Consider the following 17,057-nt stretch of genomic DNA (forward strand, 5'->3'; position numbering starts at 1 on the left):
ACCATAACTGTGTGAGGTAAAAGATGTTTTTATGTGTTTAGATGCCACAAACTACAACGTGCGCGCGCACACACACACACACACACATCATGATTCAAATTGTCAAATTGAATTATGTGGACAATCAGTCAAGACAATCAACCTCAAGTGTGCACTGAAAAAAATACATTATTTTTTCCTTCAATAAAGTCCAAATGTTTTTATATTGACCCCCCTCCCATTTCAAAAAACAACTACATATTGTTTGGCATTTAAATGCTGAGAATGGTGGTGTAAGTGGACCCATGTGTAAGTTATGTATTATGTATCCGAGATAACTCAGAAGAATCTGAGGGCCATGTAAATATATTGCAATTGAACAAAATGAAGAGTTAGAGGTAAAATTGCACTGATTATTGGATAATTGCGTAGGGTGGGTTGTGGATCAACACTGATGCTGATTTTTACATGATAAATGTCTGACCCCTGCTGGCTAGCTCTAGTATTACAACAAATTATACCTTCATTGTGATATAGTAGAAAAAGCTTCAGTTGTAGTCATCTGGACTCAGTTTTAAAAATTAGACGTTTCGACTCTCATCCAAGAGTCATTGTCAATAAAAGAATTTAGATCGAGAACTCCGATATTAATACTGTTCTGTGGTAAGACCCGCCCATTGGGAGGAGCCTTCCTGAAGTAGCAAGAGTTGTTTGTTAGGAAACACTTTAAGACAAAAACTGGTTCATCCTAAGGACAAGTTGCCGACTCAAAAACAGAGCAATGTAGTTTATTCGATCCAATGCAGTGAAGAAAGCTGTAAAGAACGGTACATAGGTGAGACGAAACAGCCTCTACACAAGAGGCTCTATCAGCACAGAAGAAATACAAGTTCAGGACCTTAGAGTGCCGTGCATCTCCATCTTGAAGCCTCTAATCACTCGTTTGAAGACGGTGAGGTGAAGGTTTTAAGCAGGGAGAAAAGATGGTTTGAAAGAGGAGTTAAGGAAGCAATTTTTGTTAAAAAAGAAAGACCTTCTTTAAACAGAAATGGAGGGCTCAGATTCAATCTTCCTGGTATCTATAATGGTATACTGAACCCCTGGAAAGGTAGAGGACCAGGTCCAGGACATTTAGATGCTAATCAGGTACTCAGGGTGGTTGAGCCAGGGTCTCACAAAGACAAAGAGGATTCTAATAGCCCATTAAGATTCTGAATAGGCTAGCTCGGTAGATACAAGGGGGAGTTTCTGTTGAAACAAACAACTCTTTCTACTTCAGGAAGGCTCCTCCCAATGGGCGGGTCTTACCACAGAACAGTATTAATATCGGAGTCCTCGATCTAAATTCTTTTATTGACAATGACTCTTGGATGAGAGTCGAAACGTCTAATTTTTCAAACTGAGTCCAGATGACTACAACTGAAGCTTTTTTCTACTATGGAACACTCCTGGACGAATGAGGGATTACACCGACATACCTTCATTGTGATGTGATGGTGAAGATTTAATTCATCCATGTTTGTTTTTTTTAATCCTTTTGCTCACTCAATTTAAGCGATAGCTTGCGGTCTTTAATATCAGGGAATTTAACTGTAAATAATTAAATACAAAACAGGATCAAGTCAAGTGTGATGCGCATGTTATTTTTGTGTGTGATCAATGTCCACTGTTTATGTCCAGGGAAAACTGCCAATTTTATTATCATTCACCACTGTACATACAGTAATATATGCAGTTAAGTGAAGGGGAATTGTTGTTATCACAGATAATAAAATTTGCTTAATTATAATGAAATTTTTGAAGTGAAAACTGTAATTTATTTAAGGTGGTAACTGTATATTGTACTGTTCTTTTTATTAATAAAATCAATTTATAATTTTAGCTGTTGGCAAGAGGATTTCTTGAAACAAAGAAAAACACAATCACAATTGTTGAGAACCATTCTTTTTCATTGATCATACATTACAATATAGTAACTTGAAATAACTTTTTCATCCGTCTAGCAGACACCACCCATGAACCTGTCATGGTTGTACATTATAACAATAGCCTAAAAACACAAGAGCACATTTCCCCTTCGCCTTCAGAGAGGTTCATGAATGCTTTCTGTATTTCAACATTTTATAAAGGTTTGCCTAAATATGCATGTGAATAGCAATGTCACCAAAGTTTTAGACTTTCTAAACTTGCAAAACCCGGGTCCTCCCTGAGAGCCCAGTAAGTCCCATTGGTCACCCATACGTCCCGCCCACACTGGTCCTTGGCTTTCCTGAAAAGAGATTTTTTTTGTTTTAATGTCAATTCTAGCAGCATAGAAAACAAAAACAAATACAATTGAAAGTCTTGCAGAAGTTGTGATTGTGTGGCATAGTAGGTTTGTTTGATAAAGTGAACTTACTTGAAGAATCCAGGAACATGTTCTTCCCCCTTTCTGGCGAGCTCCTTCCTCCGCAGCCTCTGAAGTTCCTCGATCTCATCTTTTTTTCTGTCTGCTTCGTCCACCAGGCCCTCTTCCAACATTCTGTTTAAAAAATGACCAAATCAACTCATGGTACATACACTTTTAAGTAACTTTTTGCCTCTTGGGTAGTGGACTCACTGTAACATGCAATAGTGTGTGCGTCTCATAATAAAAACATATTTCAAACTTTACTAAAAAAATTATATTCAACACCAGCCACAAGGATTCAAAAGAAAGTGTATGTGCTAATCACAAATCCAGATAAATGAAAAGGATTACAATACCACAAAACATAAATGCTAACTGTATAATTAATTGAATGACTTACATTTAAAAGAAAAGATGTAAAACAATATTAAGGCAACTGAAGATTTTAACTCTAAATGGTGGCGCAGCAGCGACTCGGACCAGTGCTGGTATACGACGGAGTATAAGGGCCAACCAAAAAATAAATAAATGAGGGGCACTACGAGAATAAAGTCATTAATTAATTACTTTATTCTCGTTAATGAGAACAATCTCATAATTTAAAGAGAATAAAGGCAGATACGCGGTTCACTTTCAGCACCATGTTACAGGCCCCCCCCCTCAGTGTTGCATAATGGTACAGTCCAGTAACAGCTCTGTTTTGTATGAACTGTGTATAAAGCTATGAAGCTGATCTGCACTGAGTCAGATGCATCTGTGGAGTCTTCATTACACAAACACGCCACCACCAGGATGCAAATGGCGCTTATAAAAGCCCACAATAGATGTCGATTTTTATAATGCGGGCCTTGTAGACATCACAACCAATCATTTCCCCGGTGCAGTGTCCCCATGTCAGGCCAGGCCCCAGACCTGTAAAATGACGGACTCCGGTGTTGGGTGCTCGCGTCTGTTGGAGCTCATGCCATGATGTATGGATGATGTATGGATGATTGCGTGTGATTAAAACGTATCGCTTTTTGGCTGTGCCAAACACGATCCGGGCGTCAGGAGGAGCTGAGGAGGCGCAGACGGATGTTTGTGTTCTGTGTGTTTTACTGAGTTTGTCCAAGGGATCACAAAAGGTTAGAATCCGGGTATTAAATTTAAGTGCACACAATGAAGAGTAAGAAGAGTGACTGTGTGCAAAGTGCTCACGTAGAGAAACAACACTATAGAGGAGCAGAACATGTGTGAATATAACACCGAGGCTGCTCCTCCTGTCTGCGGGCGGCTGTGGCACGGAGCACGGCTGCTGTTTGAGCCCACAGTGCACTACAGCTGCACCATGGAGAAAGTAGAAACAGTTTGAATGATGCGTAACAGGAAAGGTGCTGCTAAACGCAGTGTCTTGTCTTGTAATAAACACACGTAAGACATCGTTTTAAATGCCAGGAAACACTTTAACATCTATTTCAGGCTTTTATGTAGTTCTAAACTGTCAACTCATCCAAGCCCGTTCTTGTGCGTCCTGACCGTGGGGCTGAAAGTGAACTGCTCACGTCACTTTGAATCGGCCCCTAAACTACGACTTTTTTCTCGTTAATTAAGGAGGTTTTTTCTCATTAATTAAGGACTTTTTTCTTGTTTGTCGTTAATTTACGACTTTTTTCTGACTTTGACTTTTTTCTCATTGATTAACGTCTTTTTTCTCATTGATTAATGACTTTTCTCGTAGTGCAGCGCTTTTTTTTTTTCTAGGTTGGCCCTTATACTCCGTCATACTGGTATTACCACAATGTCATTGTTTTGTTTGTTTGTTCTCGCCTGGTTTCTTATTATTCATGGTTTTCTGCCACAACTCTGGCATTTTTGACCCCCTGAACATTGATGAAAAGTCACACATGTGGGTATGGACGCTCACTCATTCGTTTTTATGGTCTGATTGGAAATAATTAATACCCATGTAACAAATTTACTCCATAGCGGCCCCTACCCATTGTGTGAAAAACTCAACATTGTCTGATTTGTTTGAAACTCATGGGTTATATTCTCAAGACACCATGAAAAGTGCATTGCAGATATTGTGTATTTTTCACTATTGGCCAGCAGGGGCGCAATTAATGCCTTCACTTCCTTTTATTTTGATGGGACATTTCCTCTCATGCCGCGGGCTTAGCATTAGCATTAGCGTGCATTAGCGGCGGGTCTCTGTTGCTAGGTGACGGAGATACAGGGAGGAGGGGAATAAAGTATAAAGTCTTTAGACTTTATTCTTTAGGCTTTATTCTTTGGGAGTGTCTACAAAGCTGCGGCGCGTTGCCGAAACTGCCATGTTATTTTGTGCCGCGGCTCCTGAAACTGCTGCGCTATTTGACCGCGCCATTTTAGACCGCGCCGGGTTAAAGTTAGGGTTAAGGTCAGGGTCAGGGTCAGGGTTAGGGTTAGCCATGAGGCTATATGGCAGTGCCGCGGTTCCTGAAACTGCTGGGCCATTTGACCGCGCCACGGCTCTGCAGCCACGGCCTTATTCTTTAGGCTTCATTCTTTAGGCTTAATTCTTTAGACTTTATTCTTTAGACTTTATTCTTAAACCTAAATTAACACATGCTTCTAACCTTTGGTCTGGTCTCAGTCTTGAGTCGGTTAAGGGCAGGAAAGGCTCCAGTTCTGGGGGCAGTTCATTCATCTCCATCGCAAAAGAGGAGAACCCATAATACAACAGGTCATCCTTTGGCTGAGGGTCTATGGGGAAATAGATATAGAGTCATTAATCTAAATGCATTTCTCAAATACAAATACAGTGGTCAGTGAAATCCAAAGTCTAGCAATCTGATGGATATTTTCGAAGCCAATATCTATAGTTTTTGGGATTTGGAGAACTCACTTGGTTTCCAGACACATTTGGGCGAGGGCAGAGTGTCACAGAAGATGCCTTCGTGCCACAGACCCCCAAATCTGTGAATAACACTCCCACTTTCATCCAGCACAGTCCCCTGCACCTCATTCTTGGTTGTGTCCGAGCCCCAATAGCGAGACTACAAAGTCAAAACATGTTTAAGACATTTACAGCTAAGCCATATATATTACATTTAGAGCTGGGTTTCGATTCAAATTTCAAGAATCGATTCGATTCCGATTTTTACGTTTCAAAATCGTTTTTTTCCGATTTCTCAGATCCTATCCGATTCGCTCCGATTTCGATTTGATCCGGGGGTTAATGTTATTAAAAATGAAAAATGTATTTGAACCGTTTCCTTCACTTCATGACTGTGTAGAGAAGCAACATATTCAAACTAGTATTATATCAATATTAAACAGCAAATCTTACAAGTATTGGTAGTTACTGATGGCTGGAAAACTGATGAAAAGGTTAAGGGTCAATCTACCTTCAAGAAAGATAATCCAGGAGTCCTGAATTATCTTTCTTGAAGGTAGATTGAAGTTCACTGAGGGAAATGTAGAAAATAATTTTAATTTAATTTAACAAGCTTCAGCTTCCTGTTTATAGGTGTTATTTTAAGTACTTTTGACCATTCAAAAGATATATGAATTATGTTTTTATATCATTACATTCAAGGCCAGTAAAGTTTCATTGAGAAGAGTTACAATAATACTGTTAATTTTCAAATTTTAGGTGTTTTGTAGAGATCATGGACCACTAATATAAATGATGATGGTTATTTTGTGTGTGTGTTTTTGTGTTTCAACACTAAAAGCTTCGGTAATAAAAATACAAAATACCCCTGAAATTGTTTTTTTTTTTTACATCCAGCAAATACTTGAATGTAAATACAATGATGACATGATCAACTTAATAATTGGTTGAATCCCTATTTGGATACTAAACTTGAAATGTAATTGATACAGAAAAACTGCCCCATAAGAGTATGACATATCTTATCTTATCTTATCTTATTTCATTCACCTTGACAAACGTGATCTTGCAGGTGCAGACGCTGCTGTTGAGGTTTTGAATTGTGACCTCTCCATAATGCTCCAGGTATCTCTGCTGACTGAGGACGTTATGAATGCACGTCACCACCTTGTTCCACTCATAATGATCTCCATATCTGTGCAAAATCATCATAATCATAACTTAACATGTTATCTGTGTTCTGATCTACCGTGTAACAATTGCCTGGGTAATTAGTACACAAATGGGTAATAAAATCATTACTTTGGAAGTCTGACATTGACCATTCCCGTCGGCACAATTTCCAGGGACTTCCCCCAGAATTTATTCTTCCACCTTTGATCTGGTTTAATGAAATAAATAAGCATTAATTAGAAATCACTTATGAACCCCTTTTATTGACTGCAATAAACACACATAAACACACACTCGCCTTGCCAGAAGCTATAATCGTCTGACTCGGCGTGACAGGCTGAAATGGGAGGATGGTGGCAAACCTGGAAAACAAAATAATCAAATAAAATGATTGCACATTATTTCATCATCAATTACTTCATGTACACATATGTTAATTAAATAAAACATCAGCATTGAGCATTATTTAGTACAATTTAATAGGACAATACTGCCTCAATCTTATTCAGTTTTGCAGTCACAACTACACTTAAACCAGCATAATTAATCTTGTCTCAGTAATACACTAGATTATACTTCCCCCACTGTGATGTAGATTACATTTTACCTGTTCACTGATGAGCTTGAAGCCGCGATCTTCTCGAATGCACTCGAACGTCTCTCCAAGAACTGGGTTGACAGGTTTATAACGGTTTCTGAATGCGGCCGTGGAGTAACCAGAGATTGCAAAGGCAGCAATGTAAACCTTTACAGAAGAATATGGTAATTATTTACAGTGTATTTTTGCATTGCTGCATATTAACAGTAGTCTGTGTTAAATGTGCATTATATTCTTTTTAAGTTTTTGCCAGTGTCTGACTCAATTACCGGTAAACAAAAAAAAGAAACAAATATATTATTAAAAATAACAATGATATATTGAGGAAAGGTCAAGCTGCCAGCGCAGATGATGGTGCAGTTCTACACGGCCATCATTGAGTCCATCCTCACCTCCTCCATCACCGTGTGGTACTCTGGAGCCACAGCCAGGGACAAACAGAGACTACAGCGCATTGTGCGCTCTGTTGAGAAGGTGATTGGCTGCGGACTTACATCTCTGCAGGACCTGTACGTCTCCAGGGCTCTGAGACGTGCAGGTTGGATCACAGCCGACCCTTCTCACCCTGGACATAGACTATTTGAGCCACTCCCCTGAGGCAGGAGGCTACGGTCCATCCGGACCAGAACCTCCCACCACAAGAACAGTTTCTTTCCCTCGGCCCTTGGACTCCTGAACGTTTAACACCGGACACTTTAACAATTGTTCAACAAATACTATTTATGCACTGTTCACTTTCTGCACTATTTCTGGAAAGTTTTTTGAATCGAGACGTTTCGGCTGACATTTGGGAAGCCATTATCCAGGTCTGGTCGGAGAAGCTACAATTTAACTGCTCTAAGGGGAGGAGTTTTAGACTAAACTTTCACTAGTTAACTTGACCAGGACTTGCTTACTAAACTAGTTTCTGGTCGTTCAGTAGCATCTTTCACACAGCTGTTAAATACCTGATTAGCATTTGAGCAGCTGGATTTGAGGTTTTATGGCATGAGTTAAAGCAACTTTTTACTTAATTTATTACTTTTGGAGAAATCATTATAATTTTTTGAGCTTTATGTATTATATATATATTATCTTATTAATCTTACCATCCTGTGGTAAGGGTCTGGTGTGTTGACAGCAGTGTCCAGGAGTTCACTGTACTCCAGTTCCTCACAAAGTCTCTGCAGCAGATTTACCGGCTCATTCAGGGCTGCAGGCATTGACACTCGAGCCAGATCCTTACCTAAGAATCACAGAAAACAATACAAAAACATGAATAGGTACTTGCTGTTCCAGCATGTGAACTACAGTCTCAGATACATGCCTATGTTGTTGTAGAGAATAGCCATGAGTCCCACGTGGCTGTTGTCAGGACAATAAGCAGGTAGTTTAGTCCGTCGTCCAGTGCTTTTAGGAAAGACACTGTGAGGAGCTTTGGAAATGCTGGCGCGATATTTACGAGTGGCCAATGCTGCAATCAGAATAAAACTATGAATTCTAATTATGTAAAAAATATAATTTAAATGGTTTTAATGAGAATGAGTTTAATTCAAAGCGCACCATGCCCTTCCTCCGGCTCAGAGTTTGTGGTGCTCCCTTCACTGAGTCCTGATTCATCCGTGACCTCAGATGAACTTGCACACAGAAGATCGTCACTGGCATCGAAATATTCAGCAGTTGAATCTGCCACAGACGGAGCGCCATGGGACCTCACGGCCTCTGACTGCAGAGAGCAGGAGAGTGTAAAATATGAAGGGTATAAAGGGTCTTAAGAACAGGGATGAAGACTTCAATCTGACTTACTGCAGGTAAAGTAAGATGATTAAAATAGTTTGTTTCCCAAACTTCTTGAAGTTTTTGGCGCTCCTGCGAGAGCGTCTCGTGTACTGACTTCAGGGAAGAAAGCACTAATATGGCGAGGTTAAAAAGAAGACATTTATTTAACTTAAATATAGGCTTTGTTGATTAAAGTTGGCAGGGTAATATAAAACACATGAACTTATTTCTGACCTCGCAGTGATGTGGTGCAGATGTCCTGCTGCAGTTTCTTGCTCTCCGGTGATAAAGCTGTGGGCGGGGCTAACTGTGAGTAAACATAGTCCGGTATAGAGGAGACCGATGCCCCGAGGTGAAAAGAGCTACTCAAGTGGCTGGAGGACAGCTAAAAACAAAAAACATAACAATTAAATACAGAGACTGACATTTAACAGGTTTAACATTTATTATAGCCCAAGATTATAGGTGCAATTATTCATAATTATAGTATGTTATGACTTTTGAGGAAACCCTGTCACTAACCGTCTAGGCCTACTACACTTTTAATATTAATGTCAGATTCAATTAAACACAAGCATCATAAATTAAACTAATCAATGTTGTTATTATACCAGAATATATAATGGTATATAAAAAGGTTGCTAAAATGTATTCATCTTTACTATACGATTACTCACTGATTTGGGAATCCCGCGAGCAGGCTTTGAATAAGAGAAAGGATGTTGATGAATGAGTAAATAAAACTCATCATTATAGAGACATTATTTTTTAAGAAGTACTACACTTAATAATAACTGTACTGTATTTACTGTAGCCATTGCTTACCATTCCCAGGGATTCAACTCTGGACAGCGTGCGAGAATGACTCCACATTTTGGACGACTTGGGTCTTTTGGGCTTTTCCAGTGACAAATTCTGTGCATAAAACAGTGACCGAGTAGGTAAAGCTATGCCAAAAAAATACTTATTTGTAATTACTTCATTTTGACCTAACCATATGATTACCTGTATGCTAATAATACGCTGCAGATCTCCATTACTGACAATCTGGCCCGTTTCCAGAGCCTGCAGCCTCTGGATTAAACGGTTTAATTCCGACAGGTCCAAATGACACCGGTTCAACTCTGGACAAAAATAGCGCGTGCGTAAAATAAGATAATTTACTTTTAAATAACTTGACTCAAAAATGATCTGTACCTTGTGCACAAGTCTCTGGGGCGTGTGTCTGCTGGAGCCAGGCTGACACTTTGCTGTTCACTGCTGCGAATGGCGACGGGGACTTTGAAGCATTAGGGACAGTCAGGTTTACAGAGCTCTGCGATACAAAGCAAGAACACTCGGAATCAAAGTGGAAAAAAATGAGTATGTTTAGATCATTATTCTCACAGTAATTCCATTGGTGCTGTTGTTTGTCAGAGGCTGGAGAAACCCACTGTGAACTTGCGAATAAGCCGTCTCATTTTTCTTGAACGTACGATGGGCTTGGAGCTTTGTCACCCAAATGTAAAAGAGTTCATTGTTTCTGGCCTTGGGGGAAAAAAAACAACAAAAAAACATTAGAAATTACAAATGAAAAGCAAATTCATTCCACTATTGCGAGTTACCTTAACATGATAAAGAATGTCCCCTGCATCTAAATCAATACGATTGGATTTTTTATTTATTGACATGGCAGCATGGCTAACATCTAGCGACCCCTGGACTCGTCCTCTTGACACCTGAAGTCAAAGTATACTTTTTAAATAAATGAACCGCCAAGTTACAACATTTGATGCATGATTCGATATGCTTACATCCTGTTGACTTTTGGAGTATCTCAGAATCCCAGCTTCTAAGATAAAATACCTCTGAAAAAGAAAAATGAAATGCGTCTTGTACATTTCATTGTTCAAAGATGGAGTCTATGAAGAGGTGGGTTTCTGACCTTGTGCCAGCCTTTGAGGGGCCACTTCCTCCTCTTGAGCAGGTATCCCTCACAGATGCCTGGCATGGTCCTGTCCAGAGGATTGTCACCCGCCGTTTGTGTTTCAACAGGGAAGTCGTCAATTATCTCCCAGTCTTTGATGTTCTGTGCAGAATATGGGTAAAAAGAGCATATTGAGAATTTACAATGATGTGGGACACTTTCATTTCACTTGTGGACATTATTTCACTACAATTAAAAAATGTATATAGAAGCCAGGCCAGTAAATTAGACGGTACTTCCTATTTACATCACAAACTTGATGGTTTCTGCAGCTCATGAATGTAACCTGGTTATAATTTACATCCACTGTCTTACATTAGCACCATCAAACATATGTTGTTTCCTTCTTAATGTACATAAACTGGAGGCGATGTAAAGCTCAAGAATGAAAGTAAATACTGAACAGACAATCTTCTGCCATTGAGCCATGGCAGCTTTTCTATTTCTGTGGAACAATACATCAACTCTGACATATACAGGACTGACACTTGAGGTGGAACGGGTGAAGTGGCTTGCTCAAGGGCACAACGACTGCATAAACCTTCACACTCGTGGAGGAATGTCTCCGTTAGCCTACTGCCACCTCAGAATAAAGCAGTACGAATGTGTGTAGTCTTAACACCACTGACCAGTCTGGAGTGAGGGGAGGACACCGTGCTGCTGCTGCGAGAGTGCGGGGGCTTGTTCCATGTGGGGGACGTTTTCTCCAAACCGCTGGCCAAAGAGTGGCTCCGGTTCAGTGCGGAGCCGTACGGGTCCATCTTAAAACACTTTGGATTTGTTGTTTATTTGGATAAACAACGGAGTTTACTGCATTGACTGCCACAAGCGATCTGTAATCAACATCAATGTATTAATATATCAACAAAACACTGCATGGACTGATATGTTTATAGTGATGAGAGAACCATTATTTGACTTAAACCGTATGTGTGCTGTAAAGTGCAAATGTTTAAGCAGCTTAAATTTGTATGATCTGCCATGAGAGACTATTATAGGACAGAGTGTTTGATGGGACACAGATTGTAACAACTACGTTTAATGCAATAGAGCAGAGAGAAAGGATGAAAGCACTGAAGACAGGGTAATCCATTTACTGAGCACAGGTGAGACCTGGAGGCAATGTTCAAGGCCCTGAATAGATGAGCTCTGATACTTAAACTCACAAGTGTTAAAACAGCATATCATTTCAAAAATTCTAAATAACACTTTTGATTACATGATGCCAATATGAGTGCAGTGCATTGTAATGCCAATGCACATGTTGGTATGTGAGGTATTTGTGTTTGTTATAAAAATTAGAAGATAGAATAGGAAATTTGCACAGACTAAAACATGTGCATTTATTGAGTTTTATATGATTTATGTTTGGTTCATTTCATAGCTATAGTGGCCATGCAACCCGTGAAAGGAGGATTACTTACCACTCCTTAATTGGTTTTCAGATGGGAGCTTTTTAGCACAGCCTATCACCTCTTGAACAGCGGTACAAGCCACATTTATCCTCAGTCACACTTAATTCGATATAGTAAAAACAAAAACAAAAAGCAAAATGACACCTACAGTGATGGGTAGAGCCATTGTGATTGCGTTGAAGAATTGTCTGGACAACGTCAAAAGAAAACACTTCACGAGAGTCGATTTTGTCTCTTATAAATTAAAAGGTGTCTGTACTAAGAAGAGCCACGTGCATTAGTTCTCACGTCGAGCAGCGTCATTACGTAAGGATCGGGGATGACCTCAGCTCATCAAAGCGCACGGTGGAAACAGGATGAAAGGATTTGTGCGTTTCCGAGCTTGCTTCACACAAACACGAGCATAAAAGATATTACTTTTTTTTTTTAAAGAAAGAATATTTGACTTATTTTCTGTGCATGAAATTTTAAATGTTTTCGTTTTCAAGGGAGTGTTGGAAAGAAATGTGCATTGCCTGTCAGTTAAAATATCGACTTAAATATGCATTACGTTTAGTTCATTTATATTTCAGTGGAATATGTGTACACTTAAAACAGTCTACATGAACTTCAAAATAAAACATACCTCAAAATCTCCCATCGTCCGGCGAACTTCTCACTAACTCGTGATTCCTGTGATCGTACATAACGCAAAAAATGGCTCAAAAAAAAAAAAAGTCAGGGTGCAGTCGAAATTCTTAAAATATTACAAGCTACATGTTGGATCCATAAATGGTTTGCTGTGGCAGAGCAGTGTATGTGTCCTTCTTTTGGTGGGCGACACGAGCACCCTCCAAATCCTCCAAGGAGAGCTGTGCGTCCCGAGGCAGCGCGCAATGTGTCCTGGGCATTATCCGCATTAACGGGAATTACTTGCGTGTCTAGCTGCAGCAGGGATATAGAGCAGGGTAAATCCAACCACTGACTCTCCATACGTTGTCTACAGACGGTATGGGCTGTGTCGTACCTGTACTTGTACTTGTATGAAGGTTTCCATGCCTTATTTGCAAAGTATTCATTCTCCTCTTTAAAATCACATGCCCAATGACAATAAGCTTACAGAAAGAAATATATATGGAGATAATAGACGTTTTTGAACTAGTAAACTACAATGCAACAGCACATCATCTCACAAAGTAGAAATGGTCTCAAATAATGCAGATTCTTTATGAATTTGTTCAAAGTTCCACACGATATACTTTGAGAAGACTGTTAAATTAATACACACTGTCTTAGTTTGAAATAGTATTGAAAAATTGATGACATGTGAGTGCAGCAGCATCTAGTGGTTGAATAAAGTCATTGTATTGAGAGCCAAAGTAATGAAGCAGGCTGTGATATACAGACAGATTAGCATGCTGTAATCTGGAGATTAAAGTGTCAGGATCTGTGACCGCTTGGGTTTATTTTGATTGGCACGGTTCTTCTGCATGATGCCACTTAATTATGTCTTTATAAAGATCACTGTCCAACTGGCACCGTGGAGATGGCAACAGTAACTAGATAATATTGTGAAATGCTCATAATCATTTTATGCTTTCCAATAAGGCTGCCCTGCTAATCACGAGAGAATTATGAGTTTAATGGGCATAAATACCTATAATCTATGCAATCTATCATTTGCATTCTCCGCTAAAATGCACTTATTCTGCCCCAAAAACCAACCAATGTGTTACAGGTTTCTTAAGTCTGAAACAGACTAATTCATCTAAAACATCCCAAACAGGTTATATGACAATAGTTGTTTCAAATACTAGTGAATCAATTATGACCCAAATATATATTTTCTTCTTTAACTGAGCAGCCCCATGAGTGAGATAAGCAAAAAGAGTGTCATATGTTTTAATTGTAACTTGCAAATTAATTTAAATAACACGGTTTTGTAAATCTGCAGCTGAAATGTCCACAATCAAGTCCAAGGGATTGCAATCGGTCCAGTGATTCCAAAAGGACACACCCTTACTGACCACGCAGCTAAAACTGTTCTTGTTTTCTTCAGTTCATAGATTATTCATTAAACAGTCTTCACTACGATTGTCCAGATGAAGTAGCTGCCTCTGGGTCTCCACTCTGCTGTTTGACGTACTGTGTGAGGAGCGCAGACAGGTGGGAGGGGTGTCGCTGGAGCAGGGCGGCGGTCTGGGACGTCAACATGGTCAAACCGCTCACCAGCTCCCCCTGAACCACAGTCAGTGACGGGAGCTTGGAGTAGCTCAAGAGACCCTGTGTGCTCAGTATGGAGTTCTCCACACAGCCTCCTGTAAAGAACACACATGACAGAAGAATGAGATTTTAAATTGTATATATATAAAATTGTCTAATAAGCAGGACATGAAGCATTCCTCAAAGTAACTTCAAGCATTATTCAGCTTCTTATGCCCTGGAGAGTAGGGGAAGGGGAGTCCAACCACCGCCAATCATACACTCTCACATAACAACATGCACTGGTCAAAATTGAGATTGAACAGCCAACAGCCTAATAAAATAGTAGGCCTCGAATTTCCCTTTTTATTCCATTTCATACACAATACATTAAGCAAAGAGGAATGATTGCATACTTCCCAAACCAACTAACCATCATGTGTTTCTCCGTTTCATGGGAGGATATGGTGTTTAATCATATACTAATACGAGTTAAACCCTCATTTTCTTTATACTACAGAACAAAATATATATAATACATAAAATGTTTCTTACCTAATAGTGTGATTTGTGGACTGCCCCTAACTGTCTTTAAAAGTTCCTTCACTTTAGGCTCGTTACTCACAAGCAGCACAGTTTGACCAATGAACAATGGAGCCAAGTTACAATAAGCACTGTCACTTAGAAATGATTGCAAAATCTGAAAGAAAAGAACAGAAATTAAGATACGTTTAGTTTACAGTAAAAGTAAAAAGCGCTCAGTTTCTTTCAGATTTCAGTGCATGACATAAACAATGATTTACCTCGTTGGGGAAGAATTTAACGCTGATGTTGTGTTTATGAAGCTTGTATTTGAGAATCATCATGTCCTCAACACTGCTGGCACTGTTCTGAGCCACCACAATCATCTTATTGGCCCCGAATACCTCTTTCAACTGTTTCTTCTTCAGCAATGTTAAACCACTTTCCTGCAAAATAAAGGAAAGAAAAAAAACACAGATTTTGATAAATGTTTCCTAACTTATTCATGCATAATCGTAAATCAATTGTTTATTTTTAATAGCTGCTTGATACCCATTTAGTTACAGAGCTTGAAAATTTCTTTTTGTTATATATTCAACTTTTCCTTGTTAGGCCATGCATTATTCACTCTAAATAGAACATGCTTTCTTAAAAGAGCTTTCATTAGCAAAAGGTGCAAAAGAAAAACACTTTAGTCCATGCATGTGAATGCTTTAATTTATTCCCATTGTAAACTCATTGTCAATCTTTTCTTCACGCACAACTCAGTTTTTCATTCCTCCTAAATATCAGAATGATGCACAAGAGGTTTTCCGGCGTGTGCACTGACAGACACAGACTGATCAAAGCGGCGTCTTCCTCCATGCTTGTTGTTCTAACTAAACAGTGCTGTTTATTCCCAGCTTCTGGAAAGATTCACATAATCTGTGTGCGCTCCGGTCCCTGGTTCACTACACCTGCAGACACTCTCGGAGTGTGGCCTGTCAGTGACCACGGGTTCATGCTCAACGAAAATTGACAAAATCAGTGGTGTGGTGAAAGCTGCAGGAGCAATATTTTCATACTGGCCATGGGTGGGGCATGATGTGCTGCTACATTACTGGAATCAAAATATACCCTACATATCTGATCTTTTGATGTAGACATTAATTTTGGTTTGGAAAAACTTTTCTAGGGCCTGGATATTGTTTTTTCATTTTCCATTACTTTTCCAGATTTTCCATATATGAAACCTTTCAAAGGGTACATTAGTATGCAGTTGAACTCCATTATTTATATATGAAAGCCCAGGGGCCAGGCCGTCTCACCTCTTTCACTACTATGGTCTCGGGTGGATAAGCGCCTCGGGCTGCAGCAGGTTTGGGAGGAATGTATTCTGTCACAGCCATCAGTTTCTTTTTGAGAAAGTGCATGGGTCTTCTGTGGCGAGTCACAGCTTTGGAGCCGTGTCGGACACTTTGCATCAAGGGAAGCCATCCTGAAAAATTACACACACAAAAAATATTAGGAAACCCTCCAAAAAAAGTATATTTTGGTAAACCGTTTGCTTCTAGAAGCAAAAAATATTTTAATTCCAAATTTCATTCACAAACAGCTCCTGAAATCTCAGTGCCTCTTCTATCCCTTCAAAGCAGAGGTCTCCTCTATAAATTGAAATGTATCCCAACAATAAGAAAAATGTATTATATTGTATGAGCATGTATTTGATTAATTATGACTGTAGGCGTGTTAATTATTTAAAGCAAAATAGTGATTTACAGTGTTAAACGTCAACAGCGCTCATTGAACAATTTCTTCGCATTATGTTTTTGTAACACGTGCAACTTTCAACATAATTCTAGTTACACCAAGTGTCTTAAACTCCCTTTACTTTCATTTAGCATAGACACCCACTCAAATAGCTGCAGGACAGCCGTATTAAATCCCATATTTAAGCAGAAATCAGATATTATCTTTATAAACAAGGCAAAAGTAAATAGCGGAAAGATGTATGTGTAATACAGTCACCATATAAAAATAACATATAAAGAGATAGGACTGTGTTTTAAGGTAAATTACCTTGTTTCGGTATTATTTTTGAACACAAGGTCGCCGCCATCTTTGAAAGAAAAAAACAAACCAGGAAGTTGTTGTCACGTGCTTCCTCTTTCAAACATAGATCGTATTTTTGTTTTATATTTGCTGCCCACACACATACTTTACATGATTAAAACATGCAA

General features: G+C 39.2%; 1 protein-coding gene and 1 pseudogene across 1 annotated transcript; both read right to left on the reverse strand.

Moving 5' to 3' along the window:
* Nucleotides 1-1,907: 1,907 nt before the first annotated feature.
* On the reverse strand, nt 1,908-12,203 carry LOC140372524 (oxysterol-binding protein-related protein 6-like; annotated as a pseudogene).
* Nucleotides 12,204-14,002: 1,799 nt separating this feature from the next.
* Nucleotides 14,003-16,970, reverse strand: LOC140372522 (large ribosomal subunit protein uL10m-like). Its single transcript, XM_072459645.1, has 5 exons — nt 16,897-16,970; nt 16,146-16,315; nt 15,120-15,284; nt 14,872-15,016; nt 14,003-14,432 (listed from the first exon to the last, which is right to left on the reverse strand). The coding sequence occupies exons 1-5, from the start codon at nt 16,934-16,936 to the stop codon at nt 14,203-14,205; spliced, it is 750 nt and encodes a 249-aa protein (XP_072315746.1). The 5' UTR covers nt 16,937-16,970; the 3' UTR covers nt 14,003-14,202.
* Between the last annotated feature and the right edge of the window lie 87 nt (nt 16,971-17,057).

Source organism: Eucyclogobius newberryi, unplaced genomic scaffold (genome assembly GCF_026437365.1).
Source record: "Eucyclogobius newberryi isolate DKJ021-1_F unplaced genomic scaffold, fEucNew1.0.hap1 SCAF_242, whole genome shotgun sequence".
In the NCBI taxonomy this organism is placed as follows: Eukaryota; Metazoa; Chordata; class Actinopteri; order Gobiiformes; family Gobiidae; genus Eucyclogobius; species Eucyclogobius newberryi.

Coding starts and splice junctions, on each gene's coding strand:
- LOC140372522 (XM_072459645.1), bottom strand. CDS start 16,936: ATGGCGGCGACCTTGTGTTCAAAAATAATACCGAAACAAG. Junction 15,017..15,119: donor TTAAATTCTTCCCCAACGAG/GTAAATCATTGT, acceptor CTTTTCTTTCAG/ATTTTGCAATCATTTCTAAG. Junction 14,433..14,871: donor TCCACAAATCACACTATTAG/GTAAGAAACATT, acceptor TGTTCTTTACAG/GAGGCTGTGTGGAGAACTCC.